Genomic DNA, 23,806 nt, shown 5'->3' with positions numbered 1-23,806 from the left:
TTCTTTGAATGTTTTGTAGAATCCACAAATGAAGACATCTGGTCCTCTGCTTTTGTTTGTTGGGAAGTTTTTGATTACTGATTCAATTTCTATTAGCAATTGGTCTATTCAGATTTTCTATTTCTTCATGACCCAATCTTAGAAGGTTGTGTGTTTCTAGGAATTTCTTCTAGGTTGTGTAATTTGTTGGCATATAAGTGTTGATAGTGGTCTCTTATGATCCTTTGTATTTCTGTGGTATCAGTTTAAAGTTTCTTCTTTCAGTTCTGATTTTACTTATTTGAGTCTTTTTTTTTTTTTTTCAAGTGAGTCTAGCTAAAGGCTTGTCAGCTTTATTTATCTTTTCAAAGAACCAGCTCTTAGTTTCATTCATCTTTTCTATTATGTTTTTAGTCTCTATTTCACTTATTTCTTCTCTGATCTTTATTTCCTTCCTTCTACTGTGAGCTTTGTTTGTTCTTCTTTTTCTAGTTTATTGAGGTATCAAGTTAGGTTGTTTATTTAATGTTTATTTTAATACATTTAAAAAACAAATATTACCTATAAATTTTGCAGTTTTAAGTCTTGATATTAGAAAGTACAGTGAATGACATCAGCAATCTGTATTTTGTGGCCTCCATAAAAAGTACTTGCACCATATGATGATTATGAGGGCTTGAAGCACTGTTCCAAAGAATTGGAAGGAGAAAAAATCTAGAGAAAAGGCTTTAATAATTAATGGAGCCCCATAATAAACCAGTCATTTCTGTTTTAGTGACAAAATTAAGACCCATTGTGGACAATTTCACATTTGCTTTTCCCTGAGTTTAATTTGTTTAAGAAAGTCTAGTATATTTTTTTTTTGGTAGATTTATAATATTTCCCTAAGCAAATTTGATACACAGAAGAAGAAATAGAGAATGATCTAAGAATGCTTCTGAGAATGCTTTTTCCTATCTAAAAATGATAAATAAGGGCACTCACCTTAGATATTTTTAAACCTATAAAGGCAGTGTTAATTTTTGTTTGGTTGCTTTTTATCATTTTACTTTTGTCCTTTCAAATTAATTTATAAAACAAGGAAAGCCTGTTGCTCAAGTAATTTTTTGAAATGGCCTTCACTTTATAAGATCAAATTTAATCAGTGAGTTTTAACTTGTATGGAGTTTATTATAACTGAAATTACTTTGTCATGTTAAATTAGTCGTGTTTGGCTTTTAATTAATTACTTCATTTCTACCTTCTGTTTGTATGGAGAGGAGTGTATATAATTGCAGCAAGATCCCAGTCCTTTATAATGAAAGTGATGACATAAAATTGTCAAACAGTTCTCATGCACATCTAACAAATTATTCTCGACCTTGTTCAGTGTTGTTGATTTTGGCAGTGGAAGACTATTAATTTTAGATTTTTACACTTTTGTATACTGTGTCTCTTCAGTTTTGATTTGTTACTTGTTAGGTTTAACTTCAGTATAACTTTTGACCCACTGGATGTGTTGTTATAAAGTGTTCTCCCTCCCCCTCCCTTTTAAAATGTAAACATAAGTTATAAATGTAAAAACTATCTAAAGAATATAGATATTTCATAAAGCTTTGTATCTTTACGTTATTGGCTATAGTTTTCAGACTTACTGAACGTTAGTAGTAAAGGAGAAAATTCTTGCTAACCATGTTAAAATTACGAAGATGCCTGATTAAGAAAAGCTAGTTTTCTGTCATTATTCCCTGTTGATATAGTCTGAAAGCTAAGTGAATGACAAATAACACTGTTTTAATGCTTTATTTTTTACAGCGGTTTCACATCCATTTGACCTTATTATTTTGCCTCTGTTAGAGATGAGGAAGTGGCCAAGGCCTAGACCAGTCCACTTAAATAGGAAGTGGCCAATTTGAGACCAAAACTCCTCTTTGTCCCTGAAATTCTCTATCCTTTTTTCTAGATCACGTTGCCTCTTTACCAAAACACAATTCTACCTTTAGAATATGCCAAGATTAAAAGGCAAATGTTCTTGAGTAGCATGTCACAAGTTTCTTTTAAAGCCAGTTTTTTCTCATCACTCATGGGGCCATGGCAGAATGTGATTTGTTTTTACTAGAACTTATTTTTCCCGTTGATACAACATGTAGTCAATGCTGCTATATATAGTTGTGGTCACAGTGGTTACTCCTATAAAACATTTTTCTCATATAAAATTCATAGGAGAAAAATGCTGATCTCTAGAGTTGTCCAGAAGAGTTCAGAAATCAAGTGTAGTAGTTTGTCTTCAGTGAAGTACCCAAAATAATACTCTCTCAGTGTTTTATACCAATGTACTTGGATAGACAAATGAGTACCCAAAGCAGCCATTTTCAAGACTTCCTTGAAAATTTTTTTTTAAACATTCATGCAACTTTTATATCTATAGTACTTGGTTAAATATAAGAAAATTATCTTAAATTGTCATTGCACCAAATGGGCCATCATGTGCCCTATTTGTTTTGTGGCTTATTTACTTGACATCCTGCCTTACACTGCTGGTGGTTTGAGAAGTACTGAAGTATAGATAAATTTAATTTTAGATACCATATGGACATTAATTTAGACTAAAGTTATAATATTGTGTAAATCAGTTGTTATTTTTTTTATAGCTAGCCAGTATATTTCACATGATTTAAAGTAGAGAATATTGGGAGGTCATAGTAGCAGGTGATGAAAGTTAATGTAATTTTTTATTTTGGACCAAAGGAAAGAGTCCAGTAACATGAAGCCTATGAATGCTTCATTAATCAGAATGGAAGGTGGCCAAAACTGAAAGACTTGACTAAAGGACTGAAAGATTTTAAAGCTGTGGAGGGAGAAAAGAACCATTAACATTATAACAACAACAACAGTGTTTTAAATGAGGAAGGGAGAGAAGAGAAACTGAGGTCACTTGTTTGAGAAAATGACTTATGAATGGCTTGAAGTGGAAGAAATTAGTCTTTGTATAAGTAGTTTCCATATTAGAATGATAGTAGTGTTGCTAATCATAAACTTTGGTGTTTTGCTGACATAATGCTTGTGCCTGTTTCCATCATGCGTTATCCTTTCCCAGGATCGATGTGTCAATTTTTTTTCCTTTGGCAGCCATTTGAATTAAAGGTGGTCTCTTCCTGTTGACCTTTCTTTCTGAAATACTTTGTTTTTTGCCTGTCTCTTGCCAGGATGGTTGGGTATTTTCCTTTTGATTAGAGCTATGAAAGATTAGAGATTAGGTATGAAGTATTTCAATCTTATAACATGCCTGGTGGGAAATAGATGCTACTTCATTTATCAGTGAGAAAAATAAGACAGGGTGACACTAAGTCAGAACATGATAGTTGGATATGAACTGAGTCTAGGTCGTAGTACAATACAGTATTCATTACCATCAAAATGTGTGTCTGTGTGTGTGTCTCTGTGTGTGTGTGAGAGAGAGAGAGGGCAAGGGAGAGAGATGGAGAAAGAGAGACTCTTTTAAATTATTTTGCTTTAGAAATCAGAAGGAAGCTATTTGCATTATTTATAAATTATATTTCAACTTGAGATATTTAAAAAAGGCTTATAAAAACAGAAAGAAGCCTGATGCTGCATATCATATTGTATTAATTCAGTTTTAAGGATCATGCCATCTACTTAGTTCTGAATGAATTACTTTTGCTGTTAATGGTACTTTTCCTTGAATTTAAATTTTACAGAGTCATCACTTGACTTTTTCTTTTATACTTCTGCAACTAAATGACTTTGCCAAACTGGATTTTTTGTTAAATTAATGCTATCATAATAGTTTTAAATTACTATTTCTGGTAAACCAAGAAAAAGCAAAAGTCTCTCCCCTACTAGCTCCAAGAAGGAATCATTTAAGATACCTGGATCCTTCTACTTATGATGCTATTTGGATATGACTCTTTTATTTGCAGGAAAAAACAGTTCTCTGAAGGCAGAGAGAGCATCCATCTTAATGTTCCAGCTCTAATGCTCATATTTTCAAACCATGGCAGTAAAACAGTCTTTAACTGCTGTTACAGAATCTTAGGCAGAGGTCAGTTGCAAAATATAAAGTATGATCTAGGAGTCCAAGGCATGAATAGTTTAGGGAAATGGGAAGTTTATGTTCATAGTCAGCATAATCCTCTGGAGCTTTTTTTATAATTCTCAAATGACACATTTTCTATTTTTTGTATTTTTATTTATTTGTCATATGGTTATTTAATTTAGAACTATCGTTCTAGTGTTTTTCAAATTCAAACACAAACTAGTGTCTTCTTCTCACTCCATGACCCACCAAGAACCCAACCCTGAGATTTTAATGTGTATTTTTTTGCCCAAAACCTAAGGGTACAGTTTAATGAATAATTGTAAGGTAAACATCTCTGTAACCACCACCAAGGTCAGAATTAGAGAGTATTGGAGCACCCCCTTTTGTGGCTATTTTTGATCATAAACACCTCCTCCTGCAGGTACAACCACTAATCTGACTTTTATGGTAATCACTTCCTTACTTTCCTTTGTAATATTATCACTCTCGAATTCATCCCTAAGCAAAATAATTTTGTTTGGTTTTGATGTTTACATATATAAATGCATGTGTATTTTAATTAATTTTTCTTTTAATGGATTGTTGATGATTTTAAGAAGTCACCTAGGAGATGAATTGTCTCCAAATTAAAGCAAGAGTATGTATGTTCATGTCTATGCGTGTTTTGGTCTGTTACTCATCCTCTGCTGCTTAGGGTAAGTAAGGTTCTTCTTAACTTTAATTGACTTTTAGATATAGTAACTAATAAGTTGTCATTACATTTTTATCCCCTGTGTTGGCCTGTATTTTAATGTTTGAGGTTAAGTTTTGAATTTTATGGAGTTATAGGTTTTAGTGGCGAGTATGTAGAAAGTATTCATAGTTCTGTATCATCATGATAGCACAAATATCCATGATGGTTTTTTTTAGTTAGAAAGAAATTATGTGTTGAGTGCCAGATGTCAAAGTTCAATCATTAGATGTCACTCATTTTCAGAACTCTAGATATAAAGATTTTTATATATATTAAAATATTTTAACAAATTTTAGGTAACTTAATATCTTACAGAGTAATTAAACTTTTTACAAGTACAGGTTATATGTAAATACCTAGTTTAGGGATGAAGATTTCCAACCCTTACCTTGCTCCCATTAAGAATAGTGCTAGAGGTTTTTTTTCCTTAATAGTATTGGATGCCAGACTTTTGACCTGCTTGTCCTTGGTTTGGAAATGGCCTAGTGCTGTTTATAGTTGTATAACTTTAGCACAAGTGGTTTCTATAGCTACTGTCCAGTACCAGATGTAGAACACTGGGAAGCTTTGATAAGGGGAGCAGGATTTTTAAACAAAAGCCGGACATGGATAATTACCCTGAAGCTGAACTGAGGTCCTTTATGTTCAGTACTGTCATTTACATTTCATTTTCACTCTCTGCTGATTATAAGAAGGAAAATCTACTCACTGTTTTCCTCTTCCATCTCTTTGCCTTCTTCCTCTCACCTTATTAAAGAATGTGTATTATACCTTTAATCTGTTTCATGAATCCTCGACAGAATTAGGTGAGCATCACCAGTTTGATGGCTTTTACTTACAATGACAGCATCATTGGTTTCCACTTATCATAGAATAAGTTTCGTAAGCCATTTGTATTCAAGTGTTTGCAGTGAAACTGCTGTTTTGTATAAACTGCTGCCACTTTGAGAATATAAATGACTTAAGGTTAATACTAGTGAGGTAGAAGAAATCATTATCTCATTATCAGGAGCTGTCAGTAAGTGAAAGGACAACTTAAACCTGACCTATAATTAAAATAGAAGCCATTTGGTTTTCTTCCAGTTGGTTTTCAACTTCATCCCCAAAGTGACACCTTTTCTAGGGGAAAGCTCTTGTTTTTAAACAGTAATTTTTATAAATTGATGATTATTCTTAGGTATATTGTTGGGGGATTCTTTGAAAGTAACTCTTTTGGCAGTAAAGGGATACGTGAGAGAGAATTTTGGCTTCAGTTAGAATGTGGGTTGGGAGTGATGAGACAGACTGTAGAGTTAAGCAAGGGGATCCAGTTTGTAGTAGAGGGGGGCTTGGGGCAAGGAAGTTGAGAAAATTCATACCTGATGACTCCTTTTTTTTCTCTGTACAGAAGGATGTAGGTTTTTGTTGAGAGTGAATGGAAAAGGTAGTATGAGAAATGAGGAGGAAAACTGTCTTTTACTGATTTTTACATTCATGTAGTTTTCATATTTTTGTATGTTTTCTTTTTCTGATTTGATTGCATGTTCCCTGAGGGGAAAGCCATGGCTTTCATCACTCACCATGTGTTTATGGGACCATTTGTATCATGTGTTGAGACAGAACAGACTGATAAAACAGAGTCCTTATCCTTAGAGAACTTGCATGTGGGAGAAACGATGACCCAACCCATTCCAGCATAACGTGTTTGGTTCTGTAGTGATCAGTGCACGTTGCTCTGTGAACACCAGAGAGCGCCTACCTGAGGAGATGGTGCTGAGTCAAGAGGCCAGCATTTTCAGCAAAGGTACAGAGACATGAGAGGGGTTATGGTGCATTCAGGGAACCCTAGACATTTAAGCATGACTGAAATACTGTGTGGGGAGGAGTGGCTTGAGAAGTGGAAAACCAAAGGCCTGCCTAGTGCTGAAGGTCTTTACATACCAAAGAGTTTCAAGTTTATCCTATCGGTGATGGCAAGACCTGAGGAATGTGAGTTAGGAGAGTGGCAGAAGTTCTTGTTTTAGGAAGGTCACCCGGGCTTTAACACGCAGGCAGGTTTTTATTATGGAAAGATGCCTGTGATGCCAGCCTGGAGGCTTCTGGCATGGTCATGTGAAGATGATGAGGCTGTCAACTAAGAAAGGTAGAAACTGGAGATTGTGGGCGAGACAGTGGAATTGAGAGCTTCCGGGGGGGTAGATGTGGCAGGACCTAATGACTAATTGAGTAATTGGGGTAAGAGAGACAGGAGTTAAGGATAACTTTTAGAAATCTGGCTTGGGGTAGCTGAGTAGGTGCATGTATTTTTATCCTTCCTCCCTACTTCCCAAAAGACATGGTGCAGTGCCGCTTTCCTGGACTACTGCAGTAGTCTTCCAGCTGGTTTCCCTGCCTCTGAAATTTCTCCTACCATTACGTTTCCTGTACGGTAGCCAGAATATCTTTCAGAATGTAAATAGATAATGAAACTCCCCTGCTTAAAAGTCATCAATAACTTTCTGTGAAATTTAGACTAAAATTCAGAATCCTTCGCATAACCTTCAAGGCCGGCCTGATCTTAGACTTCTAGCCTATCTCTCCAATTTCATTTTGTGCCACCTTCCCTTTAGTTTTGCAAACCTTAGCCACACTAGCCTGCTTTCAGTTCCCAGAATGTACTTACCTCTTTCTAGTCTGAGTCTTTTCACATTGTGTTTCCTCCCTCATTGTGTTCCCTAGAATGCTTTCTTCTCGTCTCTTTCTACAAGTAAATTTGATTCATCCTTTAGGTCTCAGATAAATGTCACTTCCTTAGGGAAGCCTTTCTTATCCATTCTCTTCTCCCCCATCTAACTAGGTGTCTCCTTATATTCTTATAGTACCCTTTTCTTCCCAGTGTTTAATCATAGTTTGTAAATACATGTTTGGGTATACATTATTTAATGTCTGTTCCCGCTAGTATATAACTGAATTCACGGAGCTTGACTGTTTTGCTCACCACTCAGTAAATATTTATGGAATGAATAGTAATTGTTCAGTGATTGTTTTGGGCCCCTCTAGAATAAAAACAATCAAATTCAACAGCATTTAAATCATCCATTTGAAAGAAGAGTAGAAATAGACAGTTATGGCTAGCTAAAAGTTTTCTGTTTCAGAATACACTGAATTTTATCATTACCCTGATATCACTCTTCTAAAGTCAGTGGTATAGAAACATTTTAATCCCATCGTACCTAGGCCTCATTTCTCATGAGAAGCAAACCAAAAAAGCAGCTGAATCGCCATACTGTGGAAAATCATAACACCTTCCTGCTGTTTAAGGAGGAGATGATAACAAAAAATGGCAGATTTCTGGGAGAAGGCAGTAATTAGAAGGATAGTTTTACCTAAATGGAGTTGTCAACTTTAGTTTCTTTAAAGTCTGAGCAGTTTTATGATGTTCAGGACGCTCTTACATATATGTATTCTCCCAGTGTAATCCAGAGTGTCAGTAGTTCCATTCAAAGTGTCAGCTTCAGATGTAACTACCAAACATACAGTTTTCTGTCTTTTCTTGAGAATTTGTTCCCCTTTAGATTAACATTTATTAAATTACAAGTGTCTGAAGTACTTTCCTTTAAATGTCTCCTGTGTTCTTTTTGCTGCTCTACTTTTGATGTAATTATTTGTAAAAATAAAGATTAACTTGAATAAGGCCTAGTTTATGTACTTTTCCCTTATTTTTCTCAAGAATAATTTGCAAATGGACATAAATGACAGTGATACACTTTACAGTCACTAAGGTAAATATGTATTTTATATTTCCACACTATTCTTCTAAAAATGAAATGATGTGAATAAATGCCAGTGCCCTCTGAAGGAAAATGGCCATCATGTTGCTGCTCTGTAACTCTAGATGTTTACAGCAATCAGGACTTAGAGACAGTGAGGGAAATAGAGTGCTCCTGACTGTCGGATGCATGATGGTCAGCTCTGCTTTAAACTATCTTTATCCATAGCAGGAAATACTATAAAGAAGGATTTATCTGCTTCAGCCAGCAGAGGGCACTGTACACATAAAAGTACACTACCAATTGTAAAGCTTCCTTTGATTTTTTTTGGCAAGTGTGTTAAAATTCCTCGAGTGGTTTATGTTTAGAATTAGCAGTACTGATAGGACAGGAAATTGGCTGGGTGGGACAGTGGTTAAAGGGGTTCTGTCTAAAAGTTTAGATCTGAAATATGTGCTACCAAATATGTTGCTGTTCCGTGAAGAACGTCCTCTAAATGTCAAACTCCATTTTGAACGACCCACTAATCTACCATGTGGGAAGTTAACTCTTTAACCATTGTTTTGATGTAATTTCTACTTAAAAAAAAAAAATGTGATGGAAAAAGCATGAGTTTTGAAGTCTGATCTAGTCTACAGTTCTGGAAATACTGCTTACTAGATGTGTGACTTGTGGCAGATTATTTAAACTCTTTTAGTCTCTTTCCATATCTGCAAAATTTAGATAATAATCTGTGAAAAGATGCAGAAAATTAAATAATTCACTTATGTAAAACACATAGTTGCAAATATGTATCAGTTGCTTTCTTGAATCAGAACTTGTATGTTTCTTGTCATATTTACAATTGCTGATGGTCTTACAAAGTTAAGTGATAGGTCCGAAAGCTCTGTATTTCCATTATGTAGCCATCTGTAGCTAGCACAGATTTTCCTACAGAAATTCTTGATTTCTGGTTATAAAAATGATAAACAGTAGATAGTGTAATCAACAATCTTAATATTTTATTCATATTTCCTTAAGTACTGCCATGTGCCAAAATTTAACCAGTAGTTATGAAATTTGGGAAAGGTGGTCTGTAATCTTTCATTGCCATAGTTTTCTTTCTTGGCATTTCCTAATTCTTTGTGTATTTTTATTTTCCATGAAGTATTTCTTGCTTACTAAAGATTGGCAGAACTCAGGTTTTATGATACATAGATGATATCATGACTGATAGTGATAGACAGATTTGGAAGTGTTAGAGAAACCAGAAATCAAACATTGGGGCAAGACTGAGTTAGTGAGGGACATCAAGGGTTGTGTTGCTTGAGGATACTCTTCTCCTCTTAAGTAAACCCTTGGCCTTTGAGATACTGAGTTGAAAAAAAAAAAAATCTGCAGATATTCTTGGTTGAGATGGGCAGGGAATGTGAATAGAGAAGAGTTATCAAAAGGTGATGAAAAATATGTAGAGTTGAATATCATCATCTCAAGTGTGAGCCCTGGTAAACTAAACTAAAGATAGGATGAAAGAGAGAGGGAAAAGAGAGAAAAAAATAGCGAGTTTGCCATTTTATTCAGCATCAAGGTAACATAAGTTCTGAATGCTGCAAATGGTATTTTTCATAAGGACCAGAGTATATGTTAAATGTGTATTGTTCATAGGTAATGATATTTACATATATGATATGTATGTGATAATATGTGGACCATAAATGTACTGAATGTTTTATGTGGAACATTTTATGAACCATGTCTTTTCCACTTAGATGAAAATGGTAGCCAAAGTCTCTGGAGTGTCTGGCTTATCCCGAAGCAGGACTTAACGCTGCTAGTAATAGAACGGCTCTTGCCAGGTCCCTGGCTGCACAAGGGATTTGGAGCCTTTGGGTTCTCCAGGAGTTTTTGTTATGAATGTCTTATTTCACAGTTAGGGGGCAATCAATCTTATAGAAGGAGGCGTTCCAGTATAGGACCCAAACACATACCTCACATTGATTCTTCTCTACTCCCTGGGAGATAAATAGGATTTCCCCCAGCCCCCAGAGGTTGCATTTCAAAGGTTAATAGTCTTTCCCCACTTTTCCCATAGCATGTATTTCTCTGTCACTGGGTCTCTGTAGCACTGAATATATGGTCTGTTAGGGGCTTATTTTGCTTTTACTACTATATGTTCTGAGCGAATCTTGAAGTCTAAACTAGTTAGATAAAGAATGCCATAGGTAGTATATGTTTTCTTGATAAACATTAATTGGCATAGGTTTTAATCATTACTTTTGGGTTTTCCAGGTTTCTGCTGTTCATTCTCAGTCTCTGCCTCTGGTCTTTACAGTCTCTTCTTCATCCTCAGTTTGTCCTATATATATCCTTTAAGTCAAAGACAAGCTATTTGGTTAAGCTCCCACTTTGGTCTATGAGGATACCTACCTTCCATTGTGCTTCGGCTTTTCTCTCCTGCTTCCCCCAGTGAGCTGCATAATTGGCAGTTTAGGTGGGTTAGGCACACAAGTAACTGAGCCCGAGTCAGTCTCCGGCCCATCCTGGTCTTCAGCTGTCTTACCATGCCTCTACCTTTTAAGCTAGCACTCTGGGATCACACATTTCTGTCCTGTCATACCACTGCAGCCCCAGGACATTCACTGAAGTAGTCTGCAGTGCATTTTGAGATGTAGAGGTGCTCTTGCATGGCTTAGAGGAGTCACAGGGAGAAGAGAGGACAGAAGGCAAAGCTGGGAAGGATCTCACTGCCTGACAGTGTTCTGATCCCTCTTGTACAGAAGAGGAAAGTGAGAAGACATTCAGCAAACGGATGTGCAATTGAATCTCACTCCCAAATGTTAAGGGAAAAGCCTCAGAATTGGGGAAAGTTTGAACCCATTTGGATTTTAGCCAGAATGCTGGAATATTAGATTTGCATTTTAATAAGTTGCATTTGATCCCATTATGGAGAATAGAGAGGGAGCCACAGAGGCAAGGCAACTAGCAGTTTAGAAAAAAAACAAGGAGAGATGAGGAAGGCTTAAACTATAGTACTGGAGTTATGGATGAAGAGGAGGAGTGGATGTGAGAAATACAGGATGCAGAATCTAAGATTTTAGGGCTGACTTAATGTGAGAAGAAAAGGGAGAGCGATTTGACCCAGGTTTCTGATTTTGATGACTGGGTGGGGAATGATGCAAAGAGCTGTGAGAAGTAATGCAGCAGGAGAGATGTCACATCTGGACATAGCTTTACATATAACCAAGTAAAGGTATTTCTGCCAGGATTAAGCTAATGTAGTTCAGAAAGTAGGCAAGTTTTCTAGTGATCTTATTTGATATAAGGACAGAATGTAGAACGCCTGGAAGAGCAGATGATGGCAAGTCCCTTCCTTTCCTATGACTCTTCAGTCAGACTTCTGATAAAAGTTGGCATGCACAAGGCAAGGCTAAATGCTGGACCATCGCCCTGTGTTGCTGCTCTCCCAGGTCCGGCCTGGAGACGTGGTGTTGAGTCCTCCTGTCCAGTCGGCAATACTGCTAGGGTTATGGTATCCCTCAGGCATCCTGTGGCTCCTTATATCTCCTTCTAGTATGAAAATCTTGTGTCATTGAAATAATCCTCTTAGTTACTAGAACTAAGTTAATAGCATTTCTGATCCAGGTCTCTTCCTTTCTGGGAAGCCTTTGTTCATCACATGTTTCTTCCCAGAGATACTCCTGCTTCTTGAGTTGAGGAAAGAGTTAGCTCTTTTGGGGAAAATAACCTCATTATGTTATAGTTAAAGGGTGTAGTCCCTGGGTCTGGTAGACCTGTGTTCAAATCCTAGCTCTGTCACTTACCAGCTGTATTATCTTGGGCCTGTACTCTTAAATAACTCCTCATCTGTAGATGGTAATAATAGTGTACTTATCTCTTAGAGCTGATGAGTTTATATTAGCTAGTGCATGTAAAGCATTTAGGATGGTTTTTGGCCCATAATAAATACCCCATAAATACTACCTTTCATTTGGTATTCTTTAACTTTTTATCTTTTGGGGATTATATAGCCTGAAGTTAGTAACCATTGGCATGCTTTCACGTGCTTGCAAGAATTTGGAACTGTAGTATACTTAGTGCCATAAAATTTAAATAGCCACTTTTTTTCTTTTTAAATGAATCAGGAAATCTGGGCATGTTTAATAATTTCTTTTTTTGTGTAGTTAAAAAAAAAAACATTCTGGGGCAAAATAGTTTCTGAATAAACAAATCAGCCAACATAATTTTATTTCGGCTAAACCTGGGCTTTTATTAATATTAGATATGAGGGAGAGAATGAAAGTATTCATCTCATAACAGGAATGAGGAAAAATACAAAAATATTTTGAGGATTGTTATATTGCAGATGTATTTGTAGATATCATTTTGATACTGAAACCAGGATAAATAATTAGGGTTCATATTTTCTAATTATGTCTCCCGCCTATTCTCAAAATCACATTAATCCCTGTACATTTGAATATGAATTTACAGAAATGCACGGGAAATGAGATTTTATTTCTAATTAGATTTTTTTTCACAGCTTAAGGTGGCTAGTGAAATTGGCTGAGAAGCTGATGTCTCAGTGTTGTCTGTCAGTCTTCTTATCCTCAGTTTTCTAAGCTGAAACATGACATTTTATCCCAGGTTAATATTTCCAGTTTCCAAATGTCAGTCTAAGCACTAGTCCTCACCTGTCTCTGAAGTCTAAAAGTGTGAAAATCGCTTGTTTATCCTGTGTCTTCATCTACTGAGGTTACTTAAAGTTGCCAGGAATAGTTTATTTCATTAACTGAACGTGCATGTACCCCCAGACAGTTTTACTGATCTGTATGACATCATACAAATGTAATAATTTGTTATTGTACACCATTGGAGTAGAAGCTTCCTTGCTTGATAATTCTTATAGTCAAAGACGGTTTCAGTTTGTGCTGAACTAGGAATCGGAAGATGCAGGTGGTTGTCCCAACTTGAGTTGCCCGGATGATTCTCTTTGCATTCCCTGGGTCTCTGTTTTCCCAGTAAAAGTTTTTGTCTTCTCTGTGCAGAGGACTGTTGTGTGGATCAGATGAGGTGAAGTAAGTGAAAACACTTTGGATACCCAAGCATGATACAGATATAAAGTGGTGGTGTATTTCTTGTTCATGTAATAAAGGAAAACAAATGTGTACCAGAGAGTGAGATTTTGCTTAAAGTAAATGACTGCTTTGGTTGCTGGCTAATGAAAGAAATAACTCAAACATCTTTATTTTCCGTATTTTCCAACCAATCAGAACCGGGACCAGTATTCACATCTGCTGAGTGATCACTTTCTGCCGTACCAAGGTCATAATTCCTTCCGTGAGAAATATTTCAGTGGGGTAACAAAAAGAATTGCCAAGGAAGAAAAATCTAGCCAGGAGTGAAAATTAGGATCTTTGACAATGGAGAAAGAATAAGGATTTGATAGAAAAGACATCTGGATGTGAACTTTCATGTATGATACAGAAAATGTACTGTTTTAAATAATTTTATATAACAAAATAAATGCTATAAAGTCAACTGAACAATTCTTTTAACGTTAGCTTTGTTTTATAGACTATTTTGTTGGATGTGGTCTTTTGAACTTTATATTTATGCTTTCAAGTATTATGGAAATTGAAAACAGTTATATTTTTGGTAATTAATTTACAAATGGTGTTGACTTTTTAAACAGATATCTGCTGGATATGTTATAGGCATTAATAGTGTTTGAGAATTTATTCATTAGGTAGGCTTGTTTAATTTTGTTTTTGATTGTAATTGTTTTACATTGTCACTAATAAAGCTTACTGAGGATTCCTAAAATCGTGTAGTATACGGAGGGGATGTGATGAAGGAAATGAATTTTTATTTATAAATCCCAGACAAGTAAGTAATCACAATGATAATGGTGATGATGAGAAAGGCTAGGACCTGACAACCTAAAAAGATTCCAAACTCCTTGAGGCCTGTCCACATCTGAAGCTCGTCTGTACCTTGGATTTGCTTCTGCATTCCTAAACCTTGACTGTCGGTCAAGTTAACTACCCACAATTTTTGGTTTAGAAAGTAACTGATAGTTAAAAGCAGTAACAACAACACAAATCCTTGATGGTTCCCTAATGGTATTAAGTCTAATCAGAGCTCTTTGAAATAGAAGCTGTATTGTCTTGAAGGAGAAACTTTGCTGAGTCCACATTGTGTCCATCATGAAAATATCTTGTTTGAAAACCACTCTACCCATTAATTCAGGATGCTAATAGCTTTCCTGCTCTCGGTGATCAGAGTACCTCAGCAGGACGGCAGTAAACGAATCCTCTCTCTTTAACCAGAGCCTATTTTTATTTATGCTATTATTATTATTTTAGTGTTACTGCTGGCTTTTATGGACTCACAATTTGAACGTGCATAGCTTAGGACCTCCAGAAGACCAGTGCTGCCCAAGCCGAGAGAGAGAGCAGGCCATCCGCTTAGTTCTCCCTCCTTTTCTTGTCCTGCAGCTCTGAATTTCAGCAGCAGATCTCAAACATTTCAGTGATTGTTTTGTTTGGGTTTCTGGATGTGATTTGTGGTACACTGGGGAAAATTGAAAAGTATTCAAGGATGATTTATTTTCAGTATTTCTGTTGTAAACTGACTTATTTAAAATTTTTTGAGGTTATATGGGGGGTGAGTTTGAAACTTTGTAGCTGACTAAATTTGGAATGAGATTTTAGCCTTGCCCCATTTTTTGGTTGTCACAAAAATTAGTCCAAATTAGTTCCAAATTAGATCTGGAAAAGTTGCAACATTAATTTTAGTCACTTTGTTCTTAAAAATTATCCAACATTAAAAAAAAATATTTCAAATTATTTCTTATTACCATTAGTGGAGGCCTTCTAATCTTTAATTCTTCATTGTTGTGAGGTTTATTTTCATATATATCAATAAGTTCAGTCTCCCATTCCTGAAATGTCACTGGACCCAGAGTGTGCATTTGTGCAGTTGTTTTAAGGTTGGTACTCAGAAGTGAAAAAGAAACCTGATCACTTTCAACTGATTTTGAGTTTAGTGCAGGTAACACGTCCTCTTATTTTAAAAAAAGAGACTTTATTTTCTGGCATCAGGATCTTACTACTTCTGCATAAGTTGGAGAAGATCATTTCCGGGATTGCTTTAGTTTTATGTGTATTCCTCATGCACTTACCAGCAGGAATATCACCTAGCAGAATGCCTACATTTTAGGTAGTCCTGTAGTATGAATTTACAGTGTAATCTGTGAGTGAACCCTAGGTGGTCTGTGGGCTGGCCTATTTAATGTTTATAATATGACAGACTATAATTTTGTTTCTGGCATATATTAAAACATCCGTAAAATACAGACGGTTATGGATGTAACCGTCTTAGTGGTGTTTCATCATAAGTAACCTCCTTCCCATCCATTCTGGTGGATTTTTTTTTTTTTTTTTTTTTTTTTTTTGCTGTGATAGCTGGGAAGGAATAGTGGAATAGGAGGTCTTTGGGGTATTTAGCCAAAGTGGCCAACAGATTAAAAAAAGTTTAAAATCTGCTACAAATTTCTAGCCGCTTCCTGCCCAAGGTGACCCAGGTCTAGGCCTGTTCGCCACTAACTTCCTTATGACTAATTCTTTAAGTACAGAGATTGAGCAATGAAACATTTTCAAACTGCTTAAACTGTGGGAGGTTAAGTCAGTGTTACCATTATTTCCTTATGGTGGAAACTCACTTAAAATTTGATATACCCTACATATTTAAGAAGAATGGTGATTACAACTAAAGAACTTTATTTCAAGTTTGGTAGGGAAAAGTAGAGTATGAGTTAACATACCAAATGCATCGTAGTGAATGTGTTTACATTATTGGATGAAAAATGTGCTTTAAAAGTTTGAGACAGAAACAACTTTTAAGGTAATATGTTTTATACTCTTATAATTAAACAATCAGGGATGACTTTTTTTTTTTAACATCAGGAAATTAGATGTTAAGTTTGTGTTATCTAGATGCCAGTATAAGCAAATCTGACTCTTGAATCAAAGGCCTTAGTCCTTTTGGGTTAAGAGAACTAACCCATGCTGGAAATATTACCAAGTATTGCTAATCCAAAGAGATATGTAATAAAACATTATGTGTTGAAAATCAAAGGTGACATTTTTGGGGGGAAATGATCTTTCTACACCATTCTAATCTCCCTCGTAAAACCACAGTGGAACTAAGCTGATGTTCATGGTTCTAATACTAAAGAAGGCACTGGCCCTGCATAAATTCATTAATGGAACATAGGGGTAGAAATGGAGGTTGGTGTTGCTGAGAATATTGATGACCTTATTGTTGATTTGCCTGTTTGACCAAAAGGGAGTAAATTATACCAGAATAAGGACTTTGGCTCTTTTTACAAGAGCATGGGTTTTCTCCATTATAAAGTTATTTAGAAAACTAAACACTTGTAAGAATCTTTCTTTCTTAGAAGGATTGTATTCATAGAATAAGCGAAGTCTACTTTGATTTCCAACTCACCCACTCCCATTTTTCTCAGATATTTATCAAGTAATGTGGTTTGTAATACAAACCAAAAAAAAGAAAAGTGCCTTAATCCAGAACATACACATGGACACAATAACACTAGGCTGATGATGTTTGTACTTTACTAAAACATTGAGATTGTCTCTAAAACAGAGTGGTTTAAGAACATAAGGTCTAGAGTGTAAAGAATTGTAATGGAATGATAAACATATCTGTGATTCTATCTAGCCATAGAATCATGGAGACAGCACATTCCTGGATGTCCTTTGGGCAAACCTGACTCTATTCCCTTAATAGAGGTCTGCCTCAGGATGTTCATATGTTTCACTATGTGGGATAAGCAAGTTGACATTTAGACATAACTGAGGCCAACCTGGAATTTGGCTCTTATCCCTTGCTTTATAAGCCATTGTAGACAGGCTCTTAGGGGGATGGAGGCTAAATTCTCATGGCAGTCTCTTAAGAAGCCTGGGCCATGGAACAAAATAGGCTTAAAAGATGAATGTTAAGATAAGCCAGCTTCACTTTATGTAACTGCTAGCCCTATTTCTTGGGATATTAGGACGTGCTTAGTATATTTTTGTTCTAGAATTTGAATGTTCTTACTAAGATAATTATATCGCCGTGATGCCAAACTGAATCACCTAAAAAGGAATCTGCTTTGACCTCTATGACTTTAAAATCTCTCCTTTAATCAAGTCTTCCTGACTTTCTCCTGAGGGCTTATCAGAAGAACTCTATTTTGTCTAACATCCAGCAGTGGAGATTAGCTGGGCTTATGTGTGAAGTTAGTCAGATTTTTAAAATGGCTGAGGAGAAAATTAAAATTGGAAATGAAATGGTACTTGGGTTGGGCTTTGATGGGCTCCCCAAGTATTGTATCTAATGTGTTGTACATTTGTGAAGTGGATCAGGATGGTCAGAGCTGGTATTGGTGAGCTTTAAAAATCTGTAAAACCTCTTTAATATCTGTTTATTTATAAATCATGGACTGGAGTATCTCACCACAAGTCTGAGTGCTTCCAGCACAAACAGCAAAACTTCTTTTTGCGTTATTTTTCTATAGTTTTTACCTCTTGGGAGACAGTTCTCCATAGATGCCTTGTGTTTCTGTATACCTTACTAAAGGGGGCACTGACCCCCTGCATCGTAGACTGTCTTTTGGTGGAGTGTGAGCACCCTTGAAAGATAAAGGTAGTGTCTCCACCTCCCCTGCCTCCTCCCTCTTCTGACTATTATTCTAGCTAATAGTCTGCTAACTATTAGCTGACTACTGGGCTCTTTTCAAAACTGAACACCTGAGCCATCCAACCTGATACTTCCAAAGTGGAGTGGATCAAACAGACTCACAACTACCAAGACAGAAGGGCCCAACAAGCCTCACTTGTCCAATGGAATTGGTATATTCAAGAATGCAGCTGGCTTAGCCCTTGTTGCATCTTGGATTTAGATGAAAAGGTGGCAGCTATCCTGTTTGGGGAAAGTTTTACCCCCCATTCCACTGCCTGAAACAAAGGGAGTGGCTCAATGGTGTCCTTGATTCATAAAGGTTACATTTAGGGTGGGTTAAAAATACATTTAGGTTACAATTAGGAGCTTCCTCTAAATGCCTTCTGCCTCGTTCACTGATGGATTGGCCAAACTGAAACCCAGTGGTGTTCAATGGACTGCTGTGGCTGCTCGAACTCAGCGCCAGGTACACAGACCTGAAAGTGGATGTGGTTGGCCTGGTCCATGGGCAGAAAAAGCTACTCTCATAACTCCAGCCAATACCCTCTTTGCTGAGCCTTGTTACATTTTTACTGACTTTTAGGCTGTTGCTAATGACCTACGGTTTATTCTGTCACTTGGGAAACTACAGATAAGCTGATTAAAGGTACCCTTCTACAAATAATGGAAACAGACTGTGGCTGCTGACAGAGCTGTCTGGATCATTCTCTGATGAGACCAACTAGAATAAAGCTGTTGGTTGGGCTGGCACCACCCAGATTGCCATCATTGTTCCCTGGATCCATCATTGTCCCACACATGGCAGCACATCCACCATTATATAGACAGGACACAAAGTAAAGGACTATGTTTCTGATGCGGAGTTACCATTTGGTGCCAGACTTGTGACTCCTACCAAAGGTAGACCTGATTGCCTTGTGGTGAAGGAGACCACATTGCATGGAGTATTGTCCAGCCTGCTTCTGGCCGATTGATTATTTTAGATCTTTGCCCCACTCTCAGAGCTGTTGGCACTTTCTCGGGTTACAGTGTTGTTCTTCAGTTGACTCCAGCCACATCACTTTGGCCCTTGAGACTAATTCGTGTCACGTGTTTGGCTTTCTGGACCATTTGGTATGACAATGGTATTATACCTTTCATTGCAAAAGCCACTCAACCATGGGCTGATAGTCAAGGTATCTGATAGACTTTCCACGCTCCCTACCATCCACAGGCATCTGGAATTTTTGAGCTTTGGAAATTTTCTCTACATTGTTCTGTGTTTTCTCTGTCAGTGATTTACCAAGCCTTCTCAGAAAGGCTTAGTACATTGCTCCAGAGTTAGCTCTGACTAGTGCAGTGTTTTGTCCTTTGTCAGACACCTAAGTCTTTTAATTGGTGCGTTTCAACTCGGAGACAATTGTCGATTAATAGCTTGAGTCTCAGGCTGGGAAGGTTTCCAAAACCAGCACCAAAGAGGGAGCTGTGACAGTCCAGTCCAAAAGGACTCCTCTACCTAGTATGCTTTATTCTTGATGTTGAAGCCGGAAAATCAATATTTCAGCTGATTTATTATCTTTAATTTTCTTCTCTTTACATTTTCCTCTAGATCCCAAAAAATGTAAACAAAAATTGTTTTCTATTTTATTTTAATGGTAACTGCTTTTCCCTGTAGCAGTTATATGTGCTACTCTATTTTCCCTATTATACATGTTCTAAGGCTTGCTTGCTGGTGATTGGTTGATGCCAAGGCATAGAAAGAGCATGGTGTGTAGGGGAGCTACATGTGGTTTAGAATCACTGAAGGGTGATGTGTGACCTGGGAATCAACAAAGTAAGGCTAGAGATTATGGCAGGAGGGGTTTCTACCTTGCCTCCCTCTGCTCTGGGGGAGGAAGGGAAGCTACCTCAGGATTTTTAGTGGGAATTATCAGTGAGAATTTAGTGAGATATTATCAGGCTTGGTCTATCACCATCACTCCAGTGGTAGTAGTTTGGAGTGAAGGGAGATACACTAGAAGCTGGGATGTTTGTCAGAAGGTTGTTGCAGTCACCCATCCAGGTTAGAGATGTAAGGATCTCAACTAGAGCAGTGGTAGTAAAGATTGAATGGAGAATATTAAGAAGATGAAATGAGCATGTCCTGGTGATTGACTGGGCACAGGGATGAGTAATGGATGATGTCCAGGGTTCCAACTGGGTGACTGCATGGATGGCATGATACAAACTGGAATAGAAAATAGTGGAAAGAGGATGTGTTTAGGATCGGATAGACATCCTGAACTTGAGAAGTCTGTGGAACAGGCACAGAGACCTGCACAGCAGGCTGTTGAGTATTCAAGGCCGAAGCTGGATAGTGATTGCAAATGTGAGGAGCAGAAGATCCCTGCATGAGACAAAGAACTACTGAGTGAAGATACCCCATACAGCGCTAAGGTTCATTCTGTTGCATTGTCCCCCTGCATGATATGTATGTTTAGCAAAGAGAATTGGCACGACCCAATACCCATGAGACTGGATCAGGCAATTCCAAAGTTATTACAAGAAATTTATATTCGAGTTACTAATGAGATGAAATTACTACGTTGTACTACTAGAAGCTGCAGAGAGCAACACGGGCTTTGGGGTGATGTGCTTCTGTACGACTGGATGGGTGCATGCACTCCATTTGTTGTATACATTAGTGAGCCTCATTGTAGAATTAGAACTTTAAAAACTGATAGGCTGTTGTTAGTTGCCTCTAAGACAAACCTGCTAAAGAAACACAGGCCACTGCTGTTTGAACTCTGGATGTAGAAAAAGAAAAACTCAAGAGTTTTTTTCCTCTTCTCCTTATCCTTTAAAATTAAAAATACTTCCCCTTTTTCTTTTTTAAGTAACTATGTAATAACTTTTGGGTAGCAACATAAAAATTACAGGTAGGCCAGAATGGGGAAATTTTTAATTAAACTGGGGGTTTTGTTTGTTTCTTCGTTATTAAAAAAAGTTGGGCCAAAATCCCAATTGCCCTCTACTCCCTTTTTATATATACTTATGCATTTGGCAGAGTTCATGACAAAACCTCTTCCCAGCTGAGGACGGGCCAAAAGCCTTTTCTGAAGCTCCTACTAATTTGGATTAAACTAACTGGTCGAAAGCTTCACACAAATTCTGCCAGGAAATGTCATAAGATTCCTTGACATTTAATTCTACAAACAGTCTTATCTTTTGGAGCAAAATAGAGAATAAAAATTTATTTTTTGATTTATGCCTTTGTTAGTTTGTTTTCTTTCTTAGTTTTGGAAAAACAGATCAAGAACCTGAAAACAACAGAACTTTGTTTTTGACTCCAGTCTGGCTTCTAAACCTGAAGAGAGGAACTTGCATGATGCTAAGTGGGTTCCTGAGGAAAGAAGGGCAAGATGAGTGCTGTGTAATGAGCAAGGCTTCTCGGAGAAGACATGACACGTTTCCACGAGCTGTGAGTGGTCCAGGAGACTCAGTCCTGCAGCAGGTGATGTCACCTAGTGCACCAGAACCAAGGGTTAGAACTCAAAGCCTATCAAGTTGATCTCTGTATACTTTGTTGCCATTCTTAGCAATGAAAAAGACACAGCCCCTGTCCTCAATGAGCTTATAGTCCGTGGGGCTACAAGTGGTAGTAAACAAGGAGGTAAGTAGTCAATTCAAATAGTCGCCAGTCTTACCAGAGGGTTAGTCCATGGTGAATATAAGAGGAGCATTTAACCACTTCGAATAGTGTAGGGTGTATTAACCATGTGTTTCTGATATTTTGACATGCGGGACCTTGCTGATCTTGGAGAGACTGCTCCTTCCAGGGCCAGCCAATTCCTAGAGTCAGTAAAGGACTCGCCTGCTAGTGTGTCTCTCATATGCAGACTAAGCAGCTCAGAGCCCATATACCCCTACGTCCTCTCTCAGCCCCTTACACTCTGGGCCACTATTCCCATGTCATAATCACTCAGGGGCCAGATACAGACAATTAGGGACAGACCCTATACCCCAGAGCCCACTGAAACTATTCAAACTAGCCAATCCCAAGCCTGCTTACCCTACTTCACAGTTTGTTCCTGTGGGAACCCCAGTAAAGGCTCTTGCCCACATTTTCCCCTCACTCCCCTCTGCCTTCTGACCGACCTGTGTGCCCCTGCATGGCAAGACATGCTGTCTTTTGGGAACTTTGAGGAACAAACTATCTTTTCAATGGCGATCATATTCTAATCTGTTGGTCTCAGCTTACTTGAATAATCATAAAATCTACATTTTAAAATATAAGGGGTGGGAGAGGATGACACCTAAGTAGACTCCTGAAGAAGAAGCAGTGCGAGTTGCCAGCTGACGTCAGGTTGTGTGAGGGTGAGAGGGGGATTCCAGGCAGAGGGAAAAGCATGTTTGGATAACAATTCAAGTCGTTCGGATACTTGGAGCTAAACTAAAAGTGTTGGGTGAAGAGAAGAAATGAAGCTGGAGAGGAAATGAGGGCCAGATCATAAAGGACTTACGTGCCTTTCTACAGAGTCTGGGCTTGAACAACTGGGAGAAGTTCCTTCCCTACCATGATCGTTCCCTTTATGCTGTTGTCAAGGCTCTTTAGGAAGTTGTAGCTTCTTGCAAAATGGCACCCTGTGGCTGAGATGCTTGACTTCCTTGACAAAGGTCCTATGGTGGTGGAGTTTGTGGCTTTGCCACTGCTCTAGGGTCTGTTCCTTTCTTGGTTCTGGGTCTCAGTTAATGACCGATCAGTGGGGCAAGCCATATACTTAAGGCAGCCTGAAGCAAAGCATTACTACCTGGGAGCCTCAGTTTCTTCATCTTAGGCTCCCTGTTACACTGTGTGAAAGATTTCCCAGCTAAATGCAGCAGAAACCTCCCTGACCCTGACTGATAGACCTTTGCTTCAGAGCCAAGAAACAGTCTTGAGTTGGCCTCCTGCATTGAGGGAGATGCTTTTTATTCATTTCACTCTTCACACGGTGCTGACGGTGTAGGCCTGCGGAAGAGCAAGCTGACGAAAATAAACACTCTTGAGTTGCCGGCTCTTGTTTGTCCTTATTTCCAAGGACAAACACAATCCCCGTCTCCGGGAGCTGCTTCTTCACTCCAAGACAAATGAGCTGTTGAAGTGTCATGATTTTGAAATCCTAGCAATAGACAAAGGATATTTTATTGATCAACCTCAAGGAATCTTTCACAAATAAAAAACGGTTTGTGATTCAAACACTGTTGCTTGTTTCAGAGCTTTGCCTTGGGGTCCATTGTTCTGATGTCTAAGACCTGGAGTGTTCCCTGAAGGAAAATGGTTCGGAACCCTGAGCACTTGTCTCTCCCATCTCCTTGAAGTAGCCTACCCAGAGCATACAGTCTTTTTTTTTTTTTTTTTTTGAGTCACCAAATTCTGATGACCCTTTAAAAACCCGTCAATAACGAGGATGAGAGGGAGGGCATTTGTTTGTCACCCTTCTTTCCTCTCCAGTCCCCTCCCTCTATCATTCCCTTCTTGCTTCTCCTTCAACATTTACTGAATGCCTAATGTATACCAACCACCTTGGACAAAAAGATGATAAAAAGCCTGTTTCTTGGGCTGAGAAGCTATATACATAGTCTTTGGTTAAGCTAATTTTT

General features: G+C 37.8%; 1 protein-coding gene across 3 annotated transcripts in view; it reads left to right on the top strand.

Moving 5' to 3' along the window:
* The window catches only part of TRMT11 (tRNA methyltransferase 11 homolog), a 68,672-nt gene extending 47,118 nt beyond the window's left edge, over positions 1-21,554 (top strand). For 2 of the 3 annotated variants that reach the window (XM_061207258.1, XM_061207256.1), the window contains one exon: positions 13,729-14,004. In XM_061207258.1, coding sequence (XP_061063241.1) covers positions 13,729-13,860 — 132 coding nt within the window. In that variant the 3' untranslated portion in view covers positions 13,861-14,004. Of the gene's footprint in view, positions 1-13,728; positions 14,005-21,516 lie in introns of those variants that run through there. The other variant, XM_061207257.1, reaches the window with a different exon arrangement.
* Positions 21,555-23,806: the final 2,252 nt, after the last annotated feature.

This window comes from Eubalaena glacialis, chromosome 12 (assembly GCF_028564815.1).
Source record: "Eubalaena glacialis isolate mEubGla1 chromosome 12, mEubGla1.1.hap2.+ XY, whole genome shotgun sequence".
Classification (NCBI taxonomy): Eukaryota; Metazoa; Chordata; class Mammalia; order Artiodactyla; family Balaenidae; genus Eubalaena; species Eubalaena glacialis.
Note: the sequence above shows the minus strand (reverse complement) of the source record. Positions and strands in the feature narration are given on the sequence as shown.